Source organism: Chanodichthys erythropterus, chromosome 11, assembly GCF_024489055.1.
Source record: "Chanodichthys erythropterus isolate Z2021 chromosome 11, ASM2448905v1, whole genome shotgun sequence".
NCBI lineage: Eukaryota > Metazoa > Chordata > Actinopteri > Cypriniformes > Xenocyprididae > Chanodichthys > Chanodichthys erythropterus.
This window is the reverse complement of record NC_090231.1, coordinates 37,610,342-37,631,670: the sequence shown is the minus strand read 5'-3', so window position 1 is coordinate 37,631,670 and position 21,329 is coordinate 37,610,342. Positions and strand designations below refer to the sequence as shown.

The 21,329-nt window shown below is 36.7% G+C and overlaps 2 protein-coding genes across 6 annotated transcripts in view; one reads left to right on the top strand and one right to left on the bottom strand.

Annotated features, from left to right (window-relative positions):
• mllt3 (MLLT3 super elongation complex subunit) overlaps positions 1–6,973 on the bottom strand; it is a 64,197-nt gene extending 57,224 nt beyond the window's left edge. For 3 of the 4 annotated variants that reach the window (XM_067399692.1, XM_067399693.1, XM_067399694.1), the window contains exons 1-2: positions 4,847–4,974; positions 4,246–4,426 (exon numbers count right to left, since the gene is read on the bottom strand). In XM_067399692.1, the coding sequence (XP_067255793.1) occupies positions 4,246–4,426; positions 4,847–4,858 (193 nt within the window). In that variant the 5' untranslated portion in view covers positions 4,859–4,974. Of the gene's footprint in view, positions 1–4,245; positions 4,427–4,846; positions 4,975–6,906 lie in introns of those variants that run through there. The other variant, XM_067399695.1, reaches the window with a different exon arrangement.
• The window catches only part of focad (focadhesin), an 82,843-nt gene continuing 67,407 nt past the window's right edge, over positions 5,894–21,329 (top strand). The window contains exons 1-4 of one of the 2 annotated variants that reach the window (XM_067399689.1): positions 5,894–5,982; positions 12,677–12,761; positions 12,869–12,943; positions 13,601–13,755. In XM_067399689.1, coding sequence (XP_067255790.1) covers positions 12,705–12,761; positions 12,869–12,943; positions 13,601–13,755 — 287 coding nt within the window. In that variant the 5' untranslated portion in view covers positions 5,894–5,982; positions 12,677–12,704. Of the gene's footprint in view, positions 5,996–12,676; positions 12,762–12,868; positions 12,944–13,600; positions 13,756–21,329 lie in introns of both variants that reach the window. The other variant, XM_067399691.1, reaches the window with a different exon arrangement.

Genomic DNA, 21,329 nt, shown 5'->3' with positions numbered 1-21,329 from the left:
GGACTGTCCTGCAAAATGCGACACAGGTGGTCATCCTACAAGGCAGCTGAAAAAGAGGACCAGCACTGTTGAGGGTTACATTTCTCTCATTCATATATTTATGAGTGGACTGTCTCTGTTATGAGTGGACTGTCTCAGTTTTGCAGTATCTTACCAGTAGGTAACACCCTAGCAACACCATTAAAAAAACACTCAGAACACCTTAGCAATAGATGAAGACAAATACTGGGAAGGATTTCAGTCCAACCCTTGACTCACAGCAGCTAGTTTTTCACAAGAAAGCACTACTCATTTGTTTGTTTCTAATATCTCAATTAACATATAGGAGCATCCTTTACAAATCTGACAACAATGAATTTTGCCGCAAGAATGCCACCTCAGAGTTTATATTACAGAGACCGAAGGACTATTTTCTCCATAGAACACCAGAGAGCATAGATGAAACTGTATGGGGCTGCTGCAGTAAAAACAGAAGAAGGATGATGTTATTTTAAGCTCTTCCAGCAATTGGGCTCAAGTGTACTGTCAAATCTAGCAAATTCAGAGACATACTGACATGGTCTACTGATGTAATGATGATACAATCTTCTTTTATCATTTCCTCTTTATACCCTCACCAATAAAAAGGCTAGATAAATTCAGTAAATACAAAAATACATCACACACATTCTGCACTCCCTCATCACCTAGTGTGGGCAGCTGTTTACCTCAGTATCTGAATGGGATGCCTAATTGACGCAAGATTGTCAGACAAATGTTTGTGTCCCTGGCTAAAAGAATAGAAACACCAACGTTTTCTTCTGCAAAGTAGAGGATGGCGACTTGTCACCAACCAAAATCCAGACATTTATATGTTTTTGAGAGTATAACTGGCATAGATGGGTGCAGGTGAAATGAACGTCCATGTTCCACTCCATTTATTTGGGTTTGTTGCCCCCCTATTCCTGCGCTAGCACAAAATATCAGGTTTCCAAGGCTACACAGCATGCCTGCTAATCATGGCTGTTCGCTCGCTTTATCCCAGCCCAAAAAAAAAAAAAAAAAAAAAAAAAAAAACACTTTTCACCTTTGTTTAAATGTCCAGGTAGCTATGATTTCTGAAATTGGGAAACATCCACAAAAGCACCAATTGAAAGACCTTAAAAGGGATAGTTGACCCAAAAATTTCAATTCTGTCATCACTTACTCACCCTCAAGTCACTCCAAACCAGTAAAACCTTTCTTCACACAAAAGAAGATACAATGAAAGTCAATTATGTCCAATACTGTTTGTGTGTGTGTGTGTTATAATATAAAGAAAGTCTGGTTTGGAAAGACTTGATAAGAATTTTTTGGTGAACTATCATAAGGCTTTTTGTCCAGCTACATCTAGGAAGGTGGATACTTAAAAAAAAAAAGTCACATTCTGCATTACTGTGAGAAAAGCACAAGGAAGCACATAACCCTGTGAGAGACAGGGAGGCAACATGTGTAATCTACAACAGCTGTGAAAGGGGTAACATCGAATACTACCAAGGCTTCAAACACAAAACAAGGAGAGAGAGAAAAGGGACTTACTCCCACAGAACACACCCTACTAGAGTAAAGAGTTTTGGAGAACTCAGTGAGTGTGTGAGCAGCTGTTCCTTTCAGGGCAGTATGGTGAGACTGTTGGTATTAAACTGTCAAACACAAGCCCGTCTGTGCGCAAGGTTTCCCTCTAACTTCCCCTCGGCTCGTCTCGACACCGGCTAACACTGATCAAAGCCCTGAGGAGGGAGAGGCGGGGGAGAGGGGGGTGGCGTAGCCTCCCGGGACCCCAAATAATAAGCCTGACTGTTTACCTTACAAGCGCACCATAAATTCTAAGTCTAAGAAAGCAGGTTTCTGTATCCATCCCCTCCACGGAGAGTCCTGTTGTGAATTATCTTGCGAGTACGCAGAAGGCCACATGGGGTGTTTGATTCTGACGTCTATTTTTCACGGCGTTCAAGAAAATGTAAATATTCAAAGTGTTTATTCATCACCGTTTTGACTTGTTCTGGGTCTAATGAGGACTATAATTTCACAAAAGTAATCATTCGACATTCAAATTTCAAGGGAAATCCTGTTCCAGGTGTCATTAACATAAAGTATGTACATCTATCTACATTAACTTAAGTGATTTAAACCCTCTTCCCCGAGTTCATTCTGAAGCAAACGCTTTGGATCCATTATAAACAAAGCTGCAGTCCTCAGGAAGTACTTAGACTACCAATTCGTCAAAATGCAAAAACATTTTAGGTATATATACACATGTCGAAGGCGGTGTTTGGTAGGATCTCTAAAAGCTGGTGTCATAAGGCAGGATTTATTAGAGGTTAAGTATCCCCCTGCTGCTTTTACATTTTTTTTTCAGCAGCCCTTGGAAGACATTTGCCAAAGAAAAGGGGAGAGGGGCTAGAAGTTCAAGCAAACCCACATTTAATGTGCGTCTTGTCAACGAAGAGCTTCAGGAGCATGTTTCGAGTGGTTTCCAAATTAGGTCCGGCCCTAGATTTACAGTCTGTTTTAATGTTTTGAGAAAATAAATATAGCAGGGGAGATTTTCACCACACTGTCACCAGCACGCGCATACAGCCCGAGAGCAGATCTGAAGCACACATCCCTTTCAGATCTTACGTAAACATAACGACTCTGTGGCATAAATCAAACCTGCGGCAGCGGGCATAGTACGAAACCTATACGCAAAGGAATGAGGGAAATATTAGCATACATTTGAAGTCATGCATCTTGAGCTGTCCACAGAAGCAAAATAAACTTAAGTCCTTCTGTGCAATTTTCCAATCTCTGTGGCTTGACTTCTCACCACAGCAATAAAACCCAGTCTTAGAAAGCTTCAAAATGTTAAATCAAAACAATTTAGCTACAGTACAATTCTGTCATGCGAGGATGCATGCGACTGTACATTTCTGTGATTAAAAATCCACTTATCTTTGTGACATATATGCACAATTTGCGCTAAAAACACCCCATGCAATAGTTGGTTGGAACAAAGTAGATCTCACAACTGTTCTCAATAAAGTGCAAATGTTCACCTCAAATGGTGTGTAATGACAGTGACTTTCTCCAGCATTTCCCCCTGCACGTCACAGCAAACTTAGCTTAAACACTTCAGGCGAGGGGAGGAAACCAGCAAATATTTTAATTAATTCCTTCCAAGGCTTTCATCAACCGCTACTCCTACATTCCTCCTTTCAGACCACCAGACGCTTTCATTACCCCTCTCTCTCACTCTCTCTCACACACACACACACACACTGTCCTGTTGTTGGTGTTGTCTAATAATAGTATATGTGAACTATAATAACTATGGGAAACATTGTAACACCATGAGAATGAGTTACAGGGGTTGAAATCTCTTTCATACATGCCCAACAACCTTCTGAGGTGATTGTAGAAGACTGTAAATAACAGAAAACAATTTGGCGGTAACTGTTTAATAAACTTAAAATGACATAACTGGTATTATCTGAATCAGTATGTTCTCATGTTTGACATATAACAGCCACAGATTTACATTTTTGAAAATCAAGAAATTAATATCATGTCTAACCAGACGGGGAAGGTTGCAACACTTTCCACGTACTTACTGGACCCACAAAAACAGCACAATATGGGAGAGTATATAGAGATACATTTTTACCTGTATACAATTTTAATTGAGGAATAGGGAATAAAAATGTGATTATTATTTCAAATTATGAGACAAACAAAGCAAAAAAAATAAAAATAAATAAAAATATGTTTTTAAAACTCCGGTCTCATTATTTTCATTACGACGCGAAAATAACGCGTTTTATTCAGTTTGCTCTGACCAAAACGTTAATTTGAACTTAACTGTCAGAGATTAGAAACCCCCTACATTTCGATTAGAATACAATATACAAGTCCACTAACCAAAGGATAAAACGGAGTTATTATTCTAGCGCATTATTCTGGAAACTTTTTATAAGTTGTCGCGCGCTCATTACCGCGCGTTGTCAATGGTAACAGAAAGAGACAAACAAGTCATCCACATTTAAACACACAGGAAAACAAAATACTTTTCGCTAAAAATACTTATTTATGCATCGCTGATACATCTAGCACTTTTTGTCCCTGCAGCGCTACAGTAGACCATCAGACAAGGTCTGCAAGCATCAAGGTGCATTCAGTCTGGATCACACATCATCCCAGCTTTTCTAGTCAAAAGAGTCCACAATTACAATAAATCGCTTCACATACCTCTTTTTGGTCTCGGGAAACTTTCGTGTAGATGAAACACGACTTTCTCCACAAAATGCTGAATGTTGCTGTGCTCCGGTCCGCGGACAAACACCATCCAGTCGTGCGTAAAACCTTCCACGGTGGGTTTCTTTCGGACCTGGGCACGATGACCGAGTTCCAGCTTCACCTGAACGGCACCCTAAAACACCCAAATGTTCACTTTATAATGATGTCGCCAATTATGAAGTATAAAAGAACAGTGTGATCCGAGTGTGTGCGTGTTAAAACCACTCTATAGACGCACGAATGTAAAGCAAAATAATTATTAATGTCGAATCATAAGTTTAATAAATGACAGAAACAAAGCATTCTGTCAGATTTCTGAATATTTGTTATTGAATGCCCTCCTTTTGTTTGAAATCTTTCAAGCGCATCACTTTTGCAGACATGCACTAATACACTGGAAACGCACGACTCCACTAGTTCTTCTGTACTCCAGTATTCCGATGGAAATATGGCTGGAAAAGCCTATATGCGTCTTTCCAAACCAGACGAAAACGAACAGAGGCACTGGAGATCCAAAACATCGCACCGATATAACAGGTAAAGCCCTACTCACCGAACTGGCCATTGTTGAGGCCACGGGATAATGCTATTTCATGGAGAATTTGGTTTAAATAAGGACACCGAGGACTGTAGACGCCCGATGGCGGACATGGTCTTTTAATTGAGCTCTCTGAGTTTTCAAAGGCTGAGGAGTAAAGTGAGACGCATGCGCGTGAGTGTCAGCGCGTGCACTCGAGTCGCAGTCGGTGCGCTGCACGAGACGAGCCAATGGCAGCGCGAGCGAGTGAAGTGCCACTATTAACCCGTGTAAAACCACGTTTCCAGTGCTCAACAACACAGTTATTTATTACTCGCACTGTACTTAACATGTTAGATTTATCTCCTGTTTGCGTAGCCTGTATTTTCTATATTGTGTAGCAGCTCGTATATCATGCTCTTCGACTGTTTAACTACTAATACCCAGTTAATTTTTCAATAAAATGTGAGTCACTGACTGTGTATAAACTAATATAATATAATATAATTCGTATTGGTTTACACTGTTCTTGTTTCACAATGTGTGCATTTAAAAAAAAAAAAAAAAGCTACTTAAACACCTTTTCATTTATTAACTAATATTTCACAACATTCAGTCAAAATTATATTCTAAATTAAAAGACATACATGTACTTTTACGGTTAAAAAATCATATGGTTAAAATTATTTTTAGTAAAAAAAAAAATTATAATGTAGGGAGAAATATATAGAAAATGTATATATTAAAAAATAAAACAATATAATCAATAATATAATCTAAAATAATGTAGTAAATAATACAGCCACATTTAGTCACTATGCATGTAAGAGATGTGTATATAGGTAATGTTTGGCCTATATGTTTAATGTAATTCATAAAATGCTCTGGCATTTGATAAATCTGTTTTTTGTTTGTTGTATTTTAAAGAAAGACCTCAATTAACACTTAAGTATTAGTACTTCTAAATGTAAAACTGCCATAATGTAACTAAACTAAACTTAATCTAATGGTTTTGCAGTTAAAATGTTAAGAAATATCTGTGACATTAACGTAACGCTTTTTCGGTGTTTGGTCCTCCATGCGCACCATAGAAGCATGTTGCCGCTTGGAGGGTTTCACGAAAAAGTTAGCAAAGTGCATCTTAACTTCAGAGGAATATAGGAGTTCTCTGGGTAAGAATATCATGTATGTCACATCAGCCTGCATGTTTATGTGACGCCAGCATTATTAACTATAAGTTAATATAAACATTATAGAATGATTCAGTGAAACTGACAGCTGCTCGTTAGCGGCTTTCCTGTATTACAGCAATATACAAACAGCAACGTTTCTTCCATTGCTTAACACATATTTGGAATTGAATAACAATATTCCATCTCACAAATTTGGAGCTAAATTAATATTCGCAGCCAGCTAACCCTAAAAACGTCCTGTGGTGATACTATGGTAATACCATGGCATTGAATGATTGCTTTATTCATGTAAAATGGTGTTTACAAGGCGATTCGAAAAATACGTGGAGCTGTTACTGTGATACATGTCCATTGTGGTAGTACCATGGTATCATTTGAAAACTGACATATTGTAGTCTAGCCAGTGACTTAAACACAGCATCACTTAAACAATGAAGCATTATTGTGGACACACAAGCAGTGCAGAGCAAGCAGTCCAGAGCTGAAGCTTTTGTGCATTTGGACAAGTAACCACAGGCTGGAAATCCCTGGAATATTTTTAATTCTCTGCTTTGCTGACAAAAGCTTGTGTGAAATAATGATATGATAAAACAAACAACTAGTATGTCGACATTTGCATACAAACCTCTCCCTATAAAAAGGATGACAATTTTAAAATTTGATTGTTTTATAGCATTTTCTCACTGCATTTTTTTATCATCTTCCAATACTGAATGCACATAATTCTCAAACTAAGAAGCTTAAACTAATCATTCTGGGTTTGTTCTGAAGATATTTTGATTTTGTCTCCAAATTATCACCCAGTTCCAATCTACAACAACATAAAATCCACATTTATAGTAATAAAGTAGCACTTGAACTCGTGTACTAAATGGACGTAAGTCAATGAATTTCGAATCTTACCTGATTTGCCCAAGCCGCTCTTTGCTGTCAGTAGAACTGCTGTAGTAAAACTGTCACGCTGTATGGAAACACAGCAGGTATTTCATCACGCACACGCAGCACTTGTCAGATATCAGTCCCATGAGGGGAGGGGCAGCATTTTAGGGCTTGCATTGTCTGTCTTTCTCCCATGTGCCATGGTATAAACCTCAATCTCCAGTGGCCATCAGCCAGTGTCAGTCAAACGAACGGCTGGTAATCCCATTACCCTACGCCGGGAGTCCATATGAGACAACATATGAGACGCCAAAGTCGGCGGTCCGCAACTGGACAGACATTGAAGCTTTGGCAGAAGTCACTTGTGAATAATGCATCCCATTGATGTGGTTGCCAGTGCCATCTGTCAGATGGTTGTATCTTCTGAGTTTAGATGCAAGCAGACTATATGTCTCAGGCCTTTATTTAATTTCACCTTAGATTACATTAGTTTGAAGTGGTGTTGGGTTATTCTAATTTCAGTCTAATAGTATTGCCCTGAAGGCGGTTTTTGTCCCATTGCACCTGTTTGGCGTGGTTGATCTCTTGACACCTGTGATCTGAGTGATAAGGCGTTGAGATGAAATGGACACACAGCTGTTCTTTTCTTCTTTTTAACAGATGATGTCAGTTTGTATGTCATTTTCTTCATTTCAGGAAATGAGGGCTGATCCTAAAAATGTCTTCAAATTACTTCATTTTTTCATCTTATGACTTGATTCGCAGTTGCATATTCACATTTAAGAAATTCTGTTCCTTCTAATTTTGAGTCTTAAATTCAATAAGAAGTTATAGGTACCGTTCAAAAGTTTGGAGTCACTAAGATTATTTTTATTTTGAAAGAAATGTATATTATTATTCAGAACGAATGCATTGAATTGGTCAAAATTTACAGTAAATACATTTTCTATTCATCAAAGGTTCCTGAAAAACTGTATCACGGTTTCCACAAAAATATTAAGCAGCACAACTGTTTTCAACATTGACATTAATAACAATGTTTCTTGAGCAGCAAATCAGCATATTAGAATGATTTCTGAAGGATCATGTGACACTGAACATTTACATTTACATTTATTCATTTGGAAGATGCTTTTATCCAAAGTGACTTACAAGTGAGGAATAAAACAAGCGAGTCATCATGACGAGGCAAATAGACACAAGAAAGAAGTGCTCACAATACAAGTTTTAGGCATTGCTTAGAGTATCATAAGCTACAATAGAGAAGGATTAAAGGAAGTGAAAGGATAGGTAAGGTTTTTTTTTTTTAAGGATGAGGTTAAAGGTGCCCTAGAACTTTTTTTTAAAAGATGTAATATAAGTCTAAGGTGTCTCCTGAATGTGTCTGTGAAGTTTCAGCTCAAAATACCCCATAGATTTTTTTTAAATTAATTTTTTTAACTGACTATTTTGGGGCATCATTAGAAACAAGCCGATTTCAGGTTGCGGCCCCTTTAAATCGTGCACTCTCCACCCCCTCCCGAGCTCTCGACTCTATCACAGCATAAACAAAGTTTACACAGCTAATATAGCCCTCAAAATGGATCTTTACAAAGTGTTCGTCATGCATACTGAATGCATGCGTCGGATTGTGTGAGTATTGTATTTATTTGGGTGTTTACATTTGATATTGAATGAATTTGAGGCTGTGCTCTGTGGCTAACTGGCTAACACTACACTGTTGGAGAGATTTATAAAGAATGAATTTGTGTTTATGAATTACACAGACTGCAAGTGTTTAATAATGAAAATAGCGACGGCTCTCGTCTCCGTGAATACAGTAAGAAATGATGGTAACTTTAACCATATTTAACAGTACATTAGCAACATGCTAACAAAACATTTAGAAAGACAGTTTACAAATATCACTAAAAATATCATGATATCATGGATCATGTCAGTTATTATTGCTCCATCTGCCATTTTTCGCTGTTTTCCTTGCTTGCTTACCTAGTCTGATGATCCAGACGTTCTGCCCTTGTGTAATGCCTCAATCGTGGGCTGGCATATGCAAATATTGGGGGCGTACATATTAATGATCCTGACTGTTACGTAACAGTCGGTGTTATGTTGAGATTCACCTGTTCTTCTGAGGTCTTTTAAACAAATGAGATTTATATAAGAAGGAGGAAACGATGGAGTTTGAAACTCACTGTATGTCATTTCCATGTACTGAACTCTTGTTATTTAACTATGCCAAGATAAATACAATTTTTAATTCTAGGGCACCTTTAAAGGTTTAGTTCACCCAAAAATGAAAATAATGTAATTTATTACTCCCCCTCATGCCGTTCCACACCCGTAAGACCTTTGTTAATCTTCGGAACACAAATTAAGATATTTTTGTAAAAACATATTTAAATCAGTTCATGTGAGTACAGTGGTTCAATATTAATATTATGATGCAATGAGAATATTTTTGGTGCGGCAAAATAAAAACTAAATAACAACTTATTTAGTGATAGCCGATTTCAAAACACTGCTTCAAGAAGATTCGGAGCACAAATGAATCAGCGTATCGAATCATGATTCGGATCGTGTGTCAAACCACCAAACTGCTGAAATCACGTGACTTTGGTTTGCTGATTCGACACGCTGATTCATTATGCTCCGATGCTTCATGAAGCAGTGTTTTGAAATCGGCCATCACTAAATAAGACGTTACTTGTTTTTTTTGGCGCACCAAAAATATTCTCATTTATAATATTAATATTGAACCACTGTACTCACATGAACTGATTTAAAAAATATGTTTTTAGTACCTTTATGGATCTTGAGAGAGGAAATGTCATTGCTCCCTGTGCAGGCCTCACGGAGCCATCGGATTTCAACAAAAATATCTTTATAAAGATTAACGAAGGTCTTACAGGTGTAGAACGCCATGAGGGTGAGTAATAAATGACAGAATTTTCATTTTTGGGTGAACTAACCCTTTAAGTTCTCACGAAAGAGATGAGTTTTCAGCTGTCTTTTGAATATTGCCAGGGATTCTGCATTCCGGATGAAGGCAGGAAGATCATTCCACCAGCAAAGAAATGTGAACAAGAGTGTTCTGGAGATTGATTCTGGTAGGAGTGTAGACTCGTAAGAGTGAGTGGAAGTAGGAGGGTGCTGAGCCTGTGGTAGATCTGTAAGCAAGCACCAACGCCTTGAATTTGATGCGAGCAGCAAGTGGTAGCCTGTGCAGAGAGATGAAGATAGGTGTGACACGGGCTCTTTTGGGCTCATTAAAGACGAGACGTGCTGCAGCGTTCTGAATCAATTGTAAAGGCTTGATTGTGCATGATGGCAGTCCAGCCAGAAGAGCATTGCAGTAGTCAAGCCTAGAGATGACCAGGGCCTGGACGAGAAGTTGTGTTGCATGCTCAGTTAGGAAAGGCCTGATCTTCCTGATGTTGTGCAGTGCAAACCTGCATGATCGAGCTGTCTTTGAAATGTGATCTGTGAAGGTCAGCTGGTCATCAAGGATTACTCCAAGATTTCTGGCTAAATTTGATGGGTAATCGAGGATGTACCTAGCTGGATGCTGAAATCATGCTTTAGAGTCAGATTGGCAGGGAAGACGAGAAGCTCAGTCTTTGCTAAGTTGAACTGCAGATGATGTTCTTCATCCATGCTGAGATGTCCGCCAGACATCTTGAGATTCGTGCAGCTACTGTGGGATCATCTGGTTGGAATGAAAGGAAGAGTTGCATGTCATCAGCATAGCAATGGTAGGAGAAACCATGTGCCTGTATGATGGGACCAAGTGATGTAGTGTAAATGGAGAAGAGGAGGGGTCCAAGAATTGAACCCTGAGGAACCCCTGTGGTCAGTAGATGAGCTTTGGATACCTCCCCTCTCCAAGCAACCCTACAAAAACCTTCCTGTGAGATAGGATTCAAACCAGTGAAGACTAAAGACTGGAGTAATGATGCTGAAAATTCAGATTTAACATCACAGGAATAAATTACATTGTAAAATATATTGCAATAGAAAACCATTATTTTAAATTGTAATATTTCACAATATTACTGTTTTTACTGTATTTGTTGAGCATAAGAAATTTCATTTCTTATGCTCAACATTTCATTAGTTAACATTAGTTAACTACTTTGGTTAACATGAACTAAAAATTAATACTTACATACTTATACTACAGCATTTATTAAGCTTAGTTAAAGGTGCCCTAGATTCAAAAATTGAATTTACCTCGGCATAGTTGAATAACAAGAGTTCAGTACATGGAAAAGACATACAGTGAGTCTCAAACTCCATTGTTTCCTCCTCCTTGTGTAAATCTCATTTGTTTAAAAGACCTCCGAAAAACAGGTGAATCTCAACATAACACCGATTGTTACGTAACAGTCGGGGTGTACGCCCCCAATATTTGCATATGCCAGCTCATGATTGAGGCATTACACAAGGGCAGCCAGCATTAACGTCTGGATGAAAGGCATTAGACAAGGCCAGAACGTCTGGATGTGCACTGCTGAATCATCAGACTAGGTAAGCAAGCAAGGACAATAGCAAAAAATGGCAGATGGAGCAATAATAACTGACATGATTAATGATTACATGATATTTTTAGTGATATTTGTAAATTGTCTTTCTAAATGTTTCGTTAGCATGTTGCTAATGTACTGTTAAATGTGGTTTAAGTTACCATCGTTTATTACTGTTTTCACAGATACAAGAGCCGTCGCTATTTTCATTTTTAAACACTTGCAGTCTGTATAATTCATAAACACAACTTCATTCTTTATAAATCTCTCCAACAGTGTAGCATTAGCCGTTAGCCACGGAGCACAGCCTCAAACTCATTCAGAATCAATGTAAACATCAAAATAAACACTGTACTTGCGCGATTAAACATGCTGCATGATGAACACTTTGTAAAGATCCATTTTGAGAGTTATATTAGCTGTGTGAACTTTTTTTTATATGTTGTTTAAGGCAAGCGCAAGCTCCGCGGGCGTGGAGCACCAGATTTAAAGGGGCCACACACCCTGAATCGGCTCATAGTTAATGATGCCCCAAAATAGGCAGTTAAAAAAATGAATGAAAAAAATCTATGGGGTATTTTGATCTGAAACTTCACAGACACATTCAGGGGGACACCTTAGACTTATATTACATCTTTTAAAAAAATGTTCTAGGGCACCTTTAATGTTAATTTCAACATTTACTAATACATTACTAAAATCAAATGCATGTGTTATCATTAGCTAATGCACTGTGAACTTACACAAACAAACATTAAACAGCTGGGTTTTTATTCACTAACATTAACAAAGATTAATAAATACTGTACAAATGTATTTCTCATTCTTAGTTCATGTTAGTTAATACATTAATGTTAACAAATGAGACCTTTATTGTAAAGCGTAACCAAAATGTCTTTCAAAAACATTTAAAGAGGTCTTAACAAACCTGAACTTATGTGTAGTGTAGGTAGTGTCCTTTTTTATATTGTCAGTGCACATTATTGAACTTGTGCACCATTAATCAGAAATTAAATAATTATTGTGAAGAAATGTTTGGCTTCCTAATTTTTTATCAATGTGATCATTTGTTTTATTTTCAACTAGCATTATCGATCCCTTTTACTTTTTCAACACCTCCTCTCCATTCACCTGCCATCAGACAATTGTTCCACTAGCCAATCAAATATATATATTTTTTTGTCATTGAATGTCTTTTTGCAAATAAAATGGACTGTGAATGCCTTTTTATGGTGACTAAATTACATTTTCCATATGATGTTTGTTTTTAGTATGGGGCGTCATTCATGATTTCTGGAGATGACTGAAACTTTGAAGACAAGGTTTGAGTTCCCCTGCTCCCTCATTCAAGCTCAGGTAAAGCACTCAAACAAGACAGATGATTTAAGTATTTAGAGGTTCACGTTCCACATGTGAAGCATGTGGAGAACCAGATTTATTGCCTTTTGGCTTTTTATTTCTAGGCTGTGAGGACACTGGTCACTGCAGTGTTGAAAGAGAAAGGCCAAAATGAAAAGATTTGTCAAACTTCCACTAAAGTAAGTCGTCACAATCATTCTTGCACAATCATCCTCCAGTTAATTTTTTTAGCTAACTAATGAGCTATATGGACATTGAATGTCTTTTCTGAGGTAAATGTAACATTATGTGATATTGTTTACAAGCTGTTTTATTGATATCTTTCCATGGTTGAAAGACATGTGAGACATGATACATTTCAGTTTCTTTCAACATACCTTCTGATTCATTCATGTTTATGTTGTGCTATAACTAGAAGCAAAGAGAAAGAGATGATCATTTCATGCCGCTTGAATTGAGGCGGCAACAGCGATCTGATTTTCATTATAAAATTGACAAAATGTCGGTGCATCACTAATTTATTCATGACTTTGAAGCCAAGAAGCTGAATCCTAAATAGCTGTGGTTGACATTTAATGTTTTTTGCAGATTTATTACAAAACATGAAATATTATGGAGCACGTAAAAAGTTTTGAGTTTGGAAAATTATAGTAGTTTTGCACCGATGTATCGGTCAATAATTGCTATCAGCTGATAAAAGCAATAATTTTCACTATTAGACATCTTTGTCATGAAATGGCCCATTTAAAGGAAATATGTGCCTTCTAGCATTCTCTCTTATATTTTATGATTGTGAAGAATGGTTTGCATGTTGATCTTGTTTTCCATACCAACAGGGGCAAGCGCTGGAGTCTCTGTGGGAGCAGTGCAGCAGTGATAGTACTGTCGTCCGCTCGGCTTGCTGTAATGCTTTGGTGCTACTCGTGGAACAGGGGCATGCAGATCTGCCATATGTGCTCAACACCACCCTAAACCTCCTGCCCTCGGCACGGTATGCAAATGTCCACTGCTGTTAGACATGCGTCTTACTCTCACAAACTAATGCAGATTGTCATCCACAATTTAAAAAAGCTCCATGTGAACTTCATGGGCTGATATACTGTCTTGATGCAGTTTCTTCGGCCCTGTTTACACCTGGTATTAAGAAGCGTTTTCATCGATCGTATCACAAATGGACTGCACTAAAAACAGGTGTAAATGCGTTCTAAAACGTTTTGAGTTTGTCCACTTTTACCACTTCCAGAGGTAGTTGAAAACACATTGCTTTCGCACATTGCAAACCGAATTGCTTTCATAATGTAAACACTAATGTGGTCGAATGTGTCTGAACAACAACAAAAGACCACCTTCTCTCCATCTACTGACCTAATGCGTAGTCATTATAGGAAGTGCACTAGCCAGACGGGATTTAAATTTGTCGGCCGGAGATCTAAGTTTGATTTGAAGATGAAAAACCTACCAAGCGCAATGTTCTCTCACCATTCCTGATTTCTAACACACACTCACAGCGTTCGGCGTGGTCTTATGGCTATCAGAGCAAAAAAAGAAAACTTCTGCTCCCCGTATGTTTTTTTGTCGTCTCCTTTCATGTTCATATGTAAATTGCGTGAGTTTATTTCATCCATTAGATCTTAAGATTTGAAAGTGCTCATACATTTACCTGGCCATAGACACTCTCCTCAAAGAAATCAGGACAGAAGTGGTTGAAAGTGGACAAAAGAGACGGATTAAACCACCGGGTGTAAACTGGAATGTGTCTCGCCCATCTACTTGAGATCCGATCGACCAAACACATCTTCATACTAGGTGTAAACAGGGCCTTTGACACATTAAGAAGTGTTTTCGTCAATCCGATCACAAGGATTAGCTAAATAAGAACTTTTTCCTAGAGCTGCTGTAAAGCCAAAACAATCTCTGTCCATTAATTTTCCTATTATCACTGTAAAGCTGCTTTGAAACAATCTGTTTTTCTGCATTTGTAAATGATTCACCCTTCCCAGCCTGTCAAGCCCTGAGGGGATCTTCATCCTCAGGCACTAACCTCTCCCCTTCTCTTAACTCTGGAATTAGTCTTTGAAAGAGTTTTTTACGTTTAAACAGAGACCAGTTACACATCAGAACATCAGGTTAAAAGTCATGAGTAATTTCGATGTTAAAATACTCTCTCCTCACCCAGTTCAGTAAGCAAAGAGAACTATAAGTTGTATAATTTTTTTTTTTTTTATAAAATTATAATTTTATAATGCATTTATAGGCTTTTGATGCTGTAGCTCTATACATTCAAACAGTACATTTATAGGTTAGAGATCTGGGTCACACTGGGACACTAGATTAGTGTCCAATTCTCTTTATTAACTAACTATTAACTACGATTGTTGCCTCAATAAACTCCTAATTACGGCTTATTAATAGTTAGTAAGGTAGTTAAGAGGGTATGCATTGACGTCACTTTCCGCTGGAACGCGCTCCCTCAGATGGACTGAGTGGTAAGAGAACCTGCTGTATGACTGGATTTTACAGGGGAAACGGCGAAAACGCGAGTAAAACTAACGAATTACACTAAAGGTTGGAATTGAATGTGTTCCTTACAACTTGTCAAATAAACCTAATCCATGGATATTGACATGCAGCTAGGAGTCGTGTTTCCTGACATTTATATGTGCCTGATTTCAACGCCGGGGAAACACATAAAGCAAATCTGCCTGTGAATATTTTATATAACTACAATATAGGTAGGTTTAAATGCGAGTAATCACTTATATCAATGTTATATATATTGTCAGGCTCTAAAAATTTTATAGTTTTTGTCAGTGTTTATTTAAAAACACCCAATTATGCAGAATATAAAATGGAAAATATTTAATTGATGAGTTGTCAACACAATATATAACAATACAATATATACGGTATGATTTTACCTCAAAATCCAACAATTTGACACAAAATGATAACTCAAATCCATGTTGGAAACAGCTGTAGTCCAGCTGTTTCTGTGAATTGCAGTGATTCATTTGCTTCTTTTTTCTGTAGCTTTCGGCAGTCTTTAAATATATAGCTCAGGTGTTGTGTCAAAGCTATTTTTACAGTCAATCACAAAGCTCCTTCCCGTTTTGGATGTGTTTTGTGTGTTTTTCGCGGAATTCACGCTGAAAACCAGTGTGGAAATGTGGAAACAAAAATCTTTGATTAATTTATTTACTAAAACAAGAACAGCACAGGTGTGAAAATTATAGTTATCATGCTGAGAAATTAGCGTATTTTTGGTTTTACTGTTTTAAAGTGTTTATGAATTCAAGCTCTTGAAAACTCTGTAATTTTGCTATTACCATGAGGTGTTTCCAACATCACACTGACAACTATGTATTTACAATCCTAAAAGTGCTTAATGGTAGGGGATTATTGTGTTGATCACATGGAGGTGGGCAAATTGTCGACACCATTGGTTTTGTAGATGTGATGCAAATTACCACAGAAGAGCATTTTAAAAAATAACCGTTGTAGTCAAGACCTCAAGAAATTTTCAAATGAGAAAAGAAGCTTTTTCTGTGTTTCTTTTCTGTGTTAACATACAGTACACTACCATTCAGAAGTTTGGTGTCGGTACGATTTTTAAAATGTTTTTGGAAGAAGTCTTGTATACTCACCAAGTCTACTCACTAAGTATACGCACCAAGTATACTCACCAAGTAACATTATGAAATATTATGACAATTTCTATTTGAATATACAGTATATTAATGTATTTATTTTAAATATTAATGAAATTATTAATGTAATTTATTCCAGTGATGGCATAGGTGAATTTTCAGCATCATTACTCCAGTCTTCAGTATCACATGATCCTTCAGAAATCATTCGAATATGCTGATTTGCTGCTCAAAAAAATGTATTATTATTAATGTTGAAAACAGCTGTGTACAATTTTTTTTTTCAGGATTCTTTGATGAATAGAAAGTTCAATAGAAACATTATGAATGGCTTTTGTGGTTACCTTTGATTAATTTAATGCATCCTTGCTGAATAAAACTATTAATTTATAAAAAAAAAAAAAAAAATTCTTACTGGCCCCAAACCTTTGGATGGTAGTGTATAATGTTACAAAAGCTTTCTATTTCAGATATTTCTTTGAACTTTCTATTCATCAAAGAATCCTGAAAATAATGTTGTACATAATTGTTTTAAACTTGTGCCTATTGATTCCTGACCCATAGCTGCACTGCAAAAGACAATGTAAATATTATTCCACCCATTAAATCAAATATTAGCGGTTCACCCGTCAGGTGACACCCGTGTCTAGGATTCTGGTTCAGCTGACAAAAAAATTGGGCAATCCCTGCATTGCATGTAAATATGAAGTGACATGAATTTGTATATTTTAATGTGTTTGAAAGACAAAAGCCTTCCAGGGACAGTAATACATGGTTGAATGACTTAATGTCTTCATCAGGAACTGATTAGATGCTGAGAAAACACTTAAAAGTGAAATGGATTCTGTAAATCCAGTGATAGTCACATGACTAGTTGCTGGACTGTGTGTGCAATTCCACAAGTCGGGAAGATCTTCTGAACATATATAAGCAGTAGACTTTTATAGAAAGGAAAATTTAACGGATAAATAGTAGTAGGGAGAATCAATGAATTATAAATAATTTTTGGAATCTGATTTACATGTAAGATAGATAGATAGATAGATGTGTAGATAGATACATAGATAGATAGATACATAGATAGATACATAGATAGATAGATAGATTGAGTGATTGATTTAGTGATGGGATGTTTGGGTCATTTTCTCGTTCATTTGAGTGGTGTTAAATGTTATAATTTTAACAGCCAAATTCCCCGAACACATCCACCTATGCAATCTTTATCATATTCCAAATTAGGAAATCATTACAATGCAGCCAAAGACAATTTATGAGAAACATAAATGATTACTTTACCTGCTGAGTCAATCAAATGGCTCTAGGAATAAGTGTTTTTTTTTTTTTTTTTAGATTGGCTTATTAATTGATTAATTATAACGTTTTTATCTAACAGACCACATCCATCTGATGCTTTTAAATCATGCTAAATTTAACTGTAACCCTAAAGCACAAACAAACAGATGATCTTATTGCTGCTGTAATGTGGTTAGTGTATTGCGTTTTTAGAGGATTACCTCAGTTATCTGCCCACATGCTTCCTTTTTCCTTTGGTTGGACTCTTGGATGAAGATAAGCAGCAGACTGAGGGTGCACATCTGCATATTCAGAAAAAATGCAGCCTACTCCATCAGTCAGCTCATGTGTCTCCAACACACACACACACACACACACACACACACACACACACACACTGCACACCCTCACGGCTGCTGCTGTCATCACCATCACATGGAGCAGCTACCCACACAATGTACCCTTTCATCATACATCCCTGAATTTTAAAGGAATAGTTCACCCAAAAATAAACATTCTGTCATTATTTACCCACCCCCATGTCATTCCAAACCTGTATGCTGTTTTTCTTCAGTGGAACACAGAAGCAGATATTTTTGATAAATCGCTATGCCTTACGACAGCAGTTCATAGTGACCAGAGACTGTCAAGAAAAACACACCATAAAGCAGCATAAAAATAGTCAATATGACTATACAGGATTCCAAGTCTTCTGAAGCCATGCACTATATGTCTTATGGACAACTTTTGTGCTTCTTTTTTGGTGCTATTTGAAGATTGGCAGCAATTCATCACTATGAAATGCTGCAGTATGGCTGAGGTTGTGTAATGATTAAAATAACTTCTTTTGTTTTCCACAGAAAAAAATAACAACATGAGGATGAGTAAATAATGACAGAATTTTCATTTTTGGGTAAACTGTTTCTTTAAAGTTAATCACATGAAAAATGAGAGAGTGTTTTATTTACTCTTATTTATTTACTTATGTACTTTATATCTACTTATTACTTGCTTGCTTACTTTATTTACTTATTTATTTATTTATTAAAGTATGTAAACTTTCTTTGTGCTGTTAATGCCATGTTTATGGTTTTTATGGTCTTTTTTAACTTTATGATATTGGGCATCAATACAACAAATCAATACAACCCCCTGACTCTTAATGCATCGTGTTTCCTTCTGGAGCATCAGTGAATCTTTGAACCTTTTTTAATAGTTTGTTTGAGTCCCCCAATTGTCCTCAGTGTGAATAGATGGATCTCAAAATCATACATTCACTGCTGGAAAGGGAAACTGAAGAATCTGTAGGACCTGTAGAATTTTTTTCTGAAGAACATTGGGTAGTTTAACTGCATAGAACAAACAAGGGACTCATGAACAACCATCACAGAAAAAAAAAAAAAAAAAAAACAGTAGTAGATCATCCAGGTAACCACACACAGTATTAAAGGGTTAGTTCACCCAAAAATGAAAATTATGTCATTAATGACTCACCCTCATGTCGTTCCAAACCCGTAAGACCTCCGTTCATCTTCGGAACACAAATGAAGATATTTTAGATTTAGTCCGAGAGCTTTCTGTCCCTCCATTGAAAATGTATGTGTGGTATACTGTCCATGTCCAGAAAGGTAATAAAAACATCATCAAAGTGGTGCATGTGACATCAGTGTGTTAGTTCGAAGTTTTTGAAGCATCGAAAATACATTTTGGTCCAAAAATAAGTAAGACGCTGCTTACGAGCCGCCCGAGCTTCGTTTACAGTCTGAGGGAGACGCACGCTGTATTCAAGCTATATTCTACATTGTTTGTATTTTGGTATTGCTATATTTTTTAACTTGGTGTGTAAGTGTGCATGTCGCGGATGTCCTAATTGCCAAAAACATTACGTAAAAGTGCATTACCAACGCCGACAGATGAAAGGATTCAGTGGAATAAATTAAATGGAAAGGATTCCGGAAGAGAAGACAATGCTGAATAAAGTCGTAGTTTTTGTTATTTTTGGACCAAAATGTATTTTAGATGCTACAAAAACTTCTAACTAACCTACTGATGTCACATGGACTACTTTGATGATGTTTTTATTGCGTTTCTGGACATGGACAGTATACTGCACATACACTTTCAATGGAGGGACAGAAAGCTCTCGGACTAAATCTGAAATATCTTAAACTGTGTTCCGAAGATGAACAGAGGTCTTACGGGTTTGGAACGACATGAGGGTGAGTCATTAATGACATAATTTAAATTTTTGGGTGAACTAACCCTTTAAGAACTTTTGAACGGGCCATTTTAATAAATTCAGCTATATTTTTTTTTTCTATGTCGACTATAACATCTTTTATGTAAAATATCTTACTCAGGACAGTACTAAATATACAGCTATGGAAAAAATTAAGAGACCACTTAACATTGATTTCTGAACTTGGAGTGGTCTCTTAATTTTTTCCATAGCCGTATATATATAATATATATAATATATATGTATATGTATGTGTGTATATATATATATATATATATATATATATATATATATATATATATATATATATATATATATATATATATAATTTAAACAAACTTTTTTTGTAAGATGTGATTAATCGATTTAACAGCACTAATTTCAACATTTTGTAGATATATTTGGAACTCATCAAGTGCTAAATAGCACATTTATTTTCAGTGAGATCCGAGTTTGCATACACATTGTACCAAAAAGTCCAGCATTAAGCAGATATTTGGTACATATGCTGATCGAAACACTGAAAACTGGGCATGTTACGGCTTTGCTATGAGCAGTGCATACTAGGCTTACGAAAGAGCCTAGATGAAAGCCGGTAAGATTAATTTCCTTTCACTGTGGAGTTATGTTTTCCCTTCTGGTAAAATATACAGTAATCAAACCCATAGGAACCGAGAAATGTACAGTCAGACTTGAGAGAGTCGAGAAGGAGGGATGAAAGAAAACAGCACATGTTGTCACGCAGAGATGATTTATAATGTATGAGAAACACTCCCCCTGTATTCTCGTTAAGGAAAGGGAGCTTTGTATCTTGCATCCCAATATGTCATTGGCTACATTCGGAATAGAATACTACCATAGTTTTTGTACTGTTTTTTTTTTTTTTCATGTAGTATGTATACTGTGCAAAGTATGAATTAAAGACCCAAATGACCTCTTACACTGGTCATACAAACAGAACACACTGTATGCAACAAAGTAATGCTCTTGCCTTGACCTTCTGTTTCCAGTTTGTTAAAAAATCTGGAAATAATATCAAAAAGTAACTTTAACATTCTTTGTTATTTGTTCAGATTGCCAGGATATAAGATTTTTATGCAATATTGGGTTAAAATGCAAAGTAACTGTGGTTATATCCCCTCAATGTTGCATACTACTGTTTGGATCATGCATATGTGCTCTCTTTCACTGCACATTATTCAGTAGTACATCATACCACATACTCAAGAACAGCCCTTCTACTTCTGTCTTTCAATAATTAGATGTTATGCTATATGAAAATGAATACATTTGTTAAACTGAATTTGACTTACTTCGTTTAGGTTGCATATTTGCAATTATTGTTTGTTTCAAAATTGAGCAGCTTTATTTGGTTTTCACAAATGA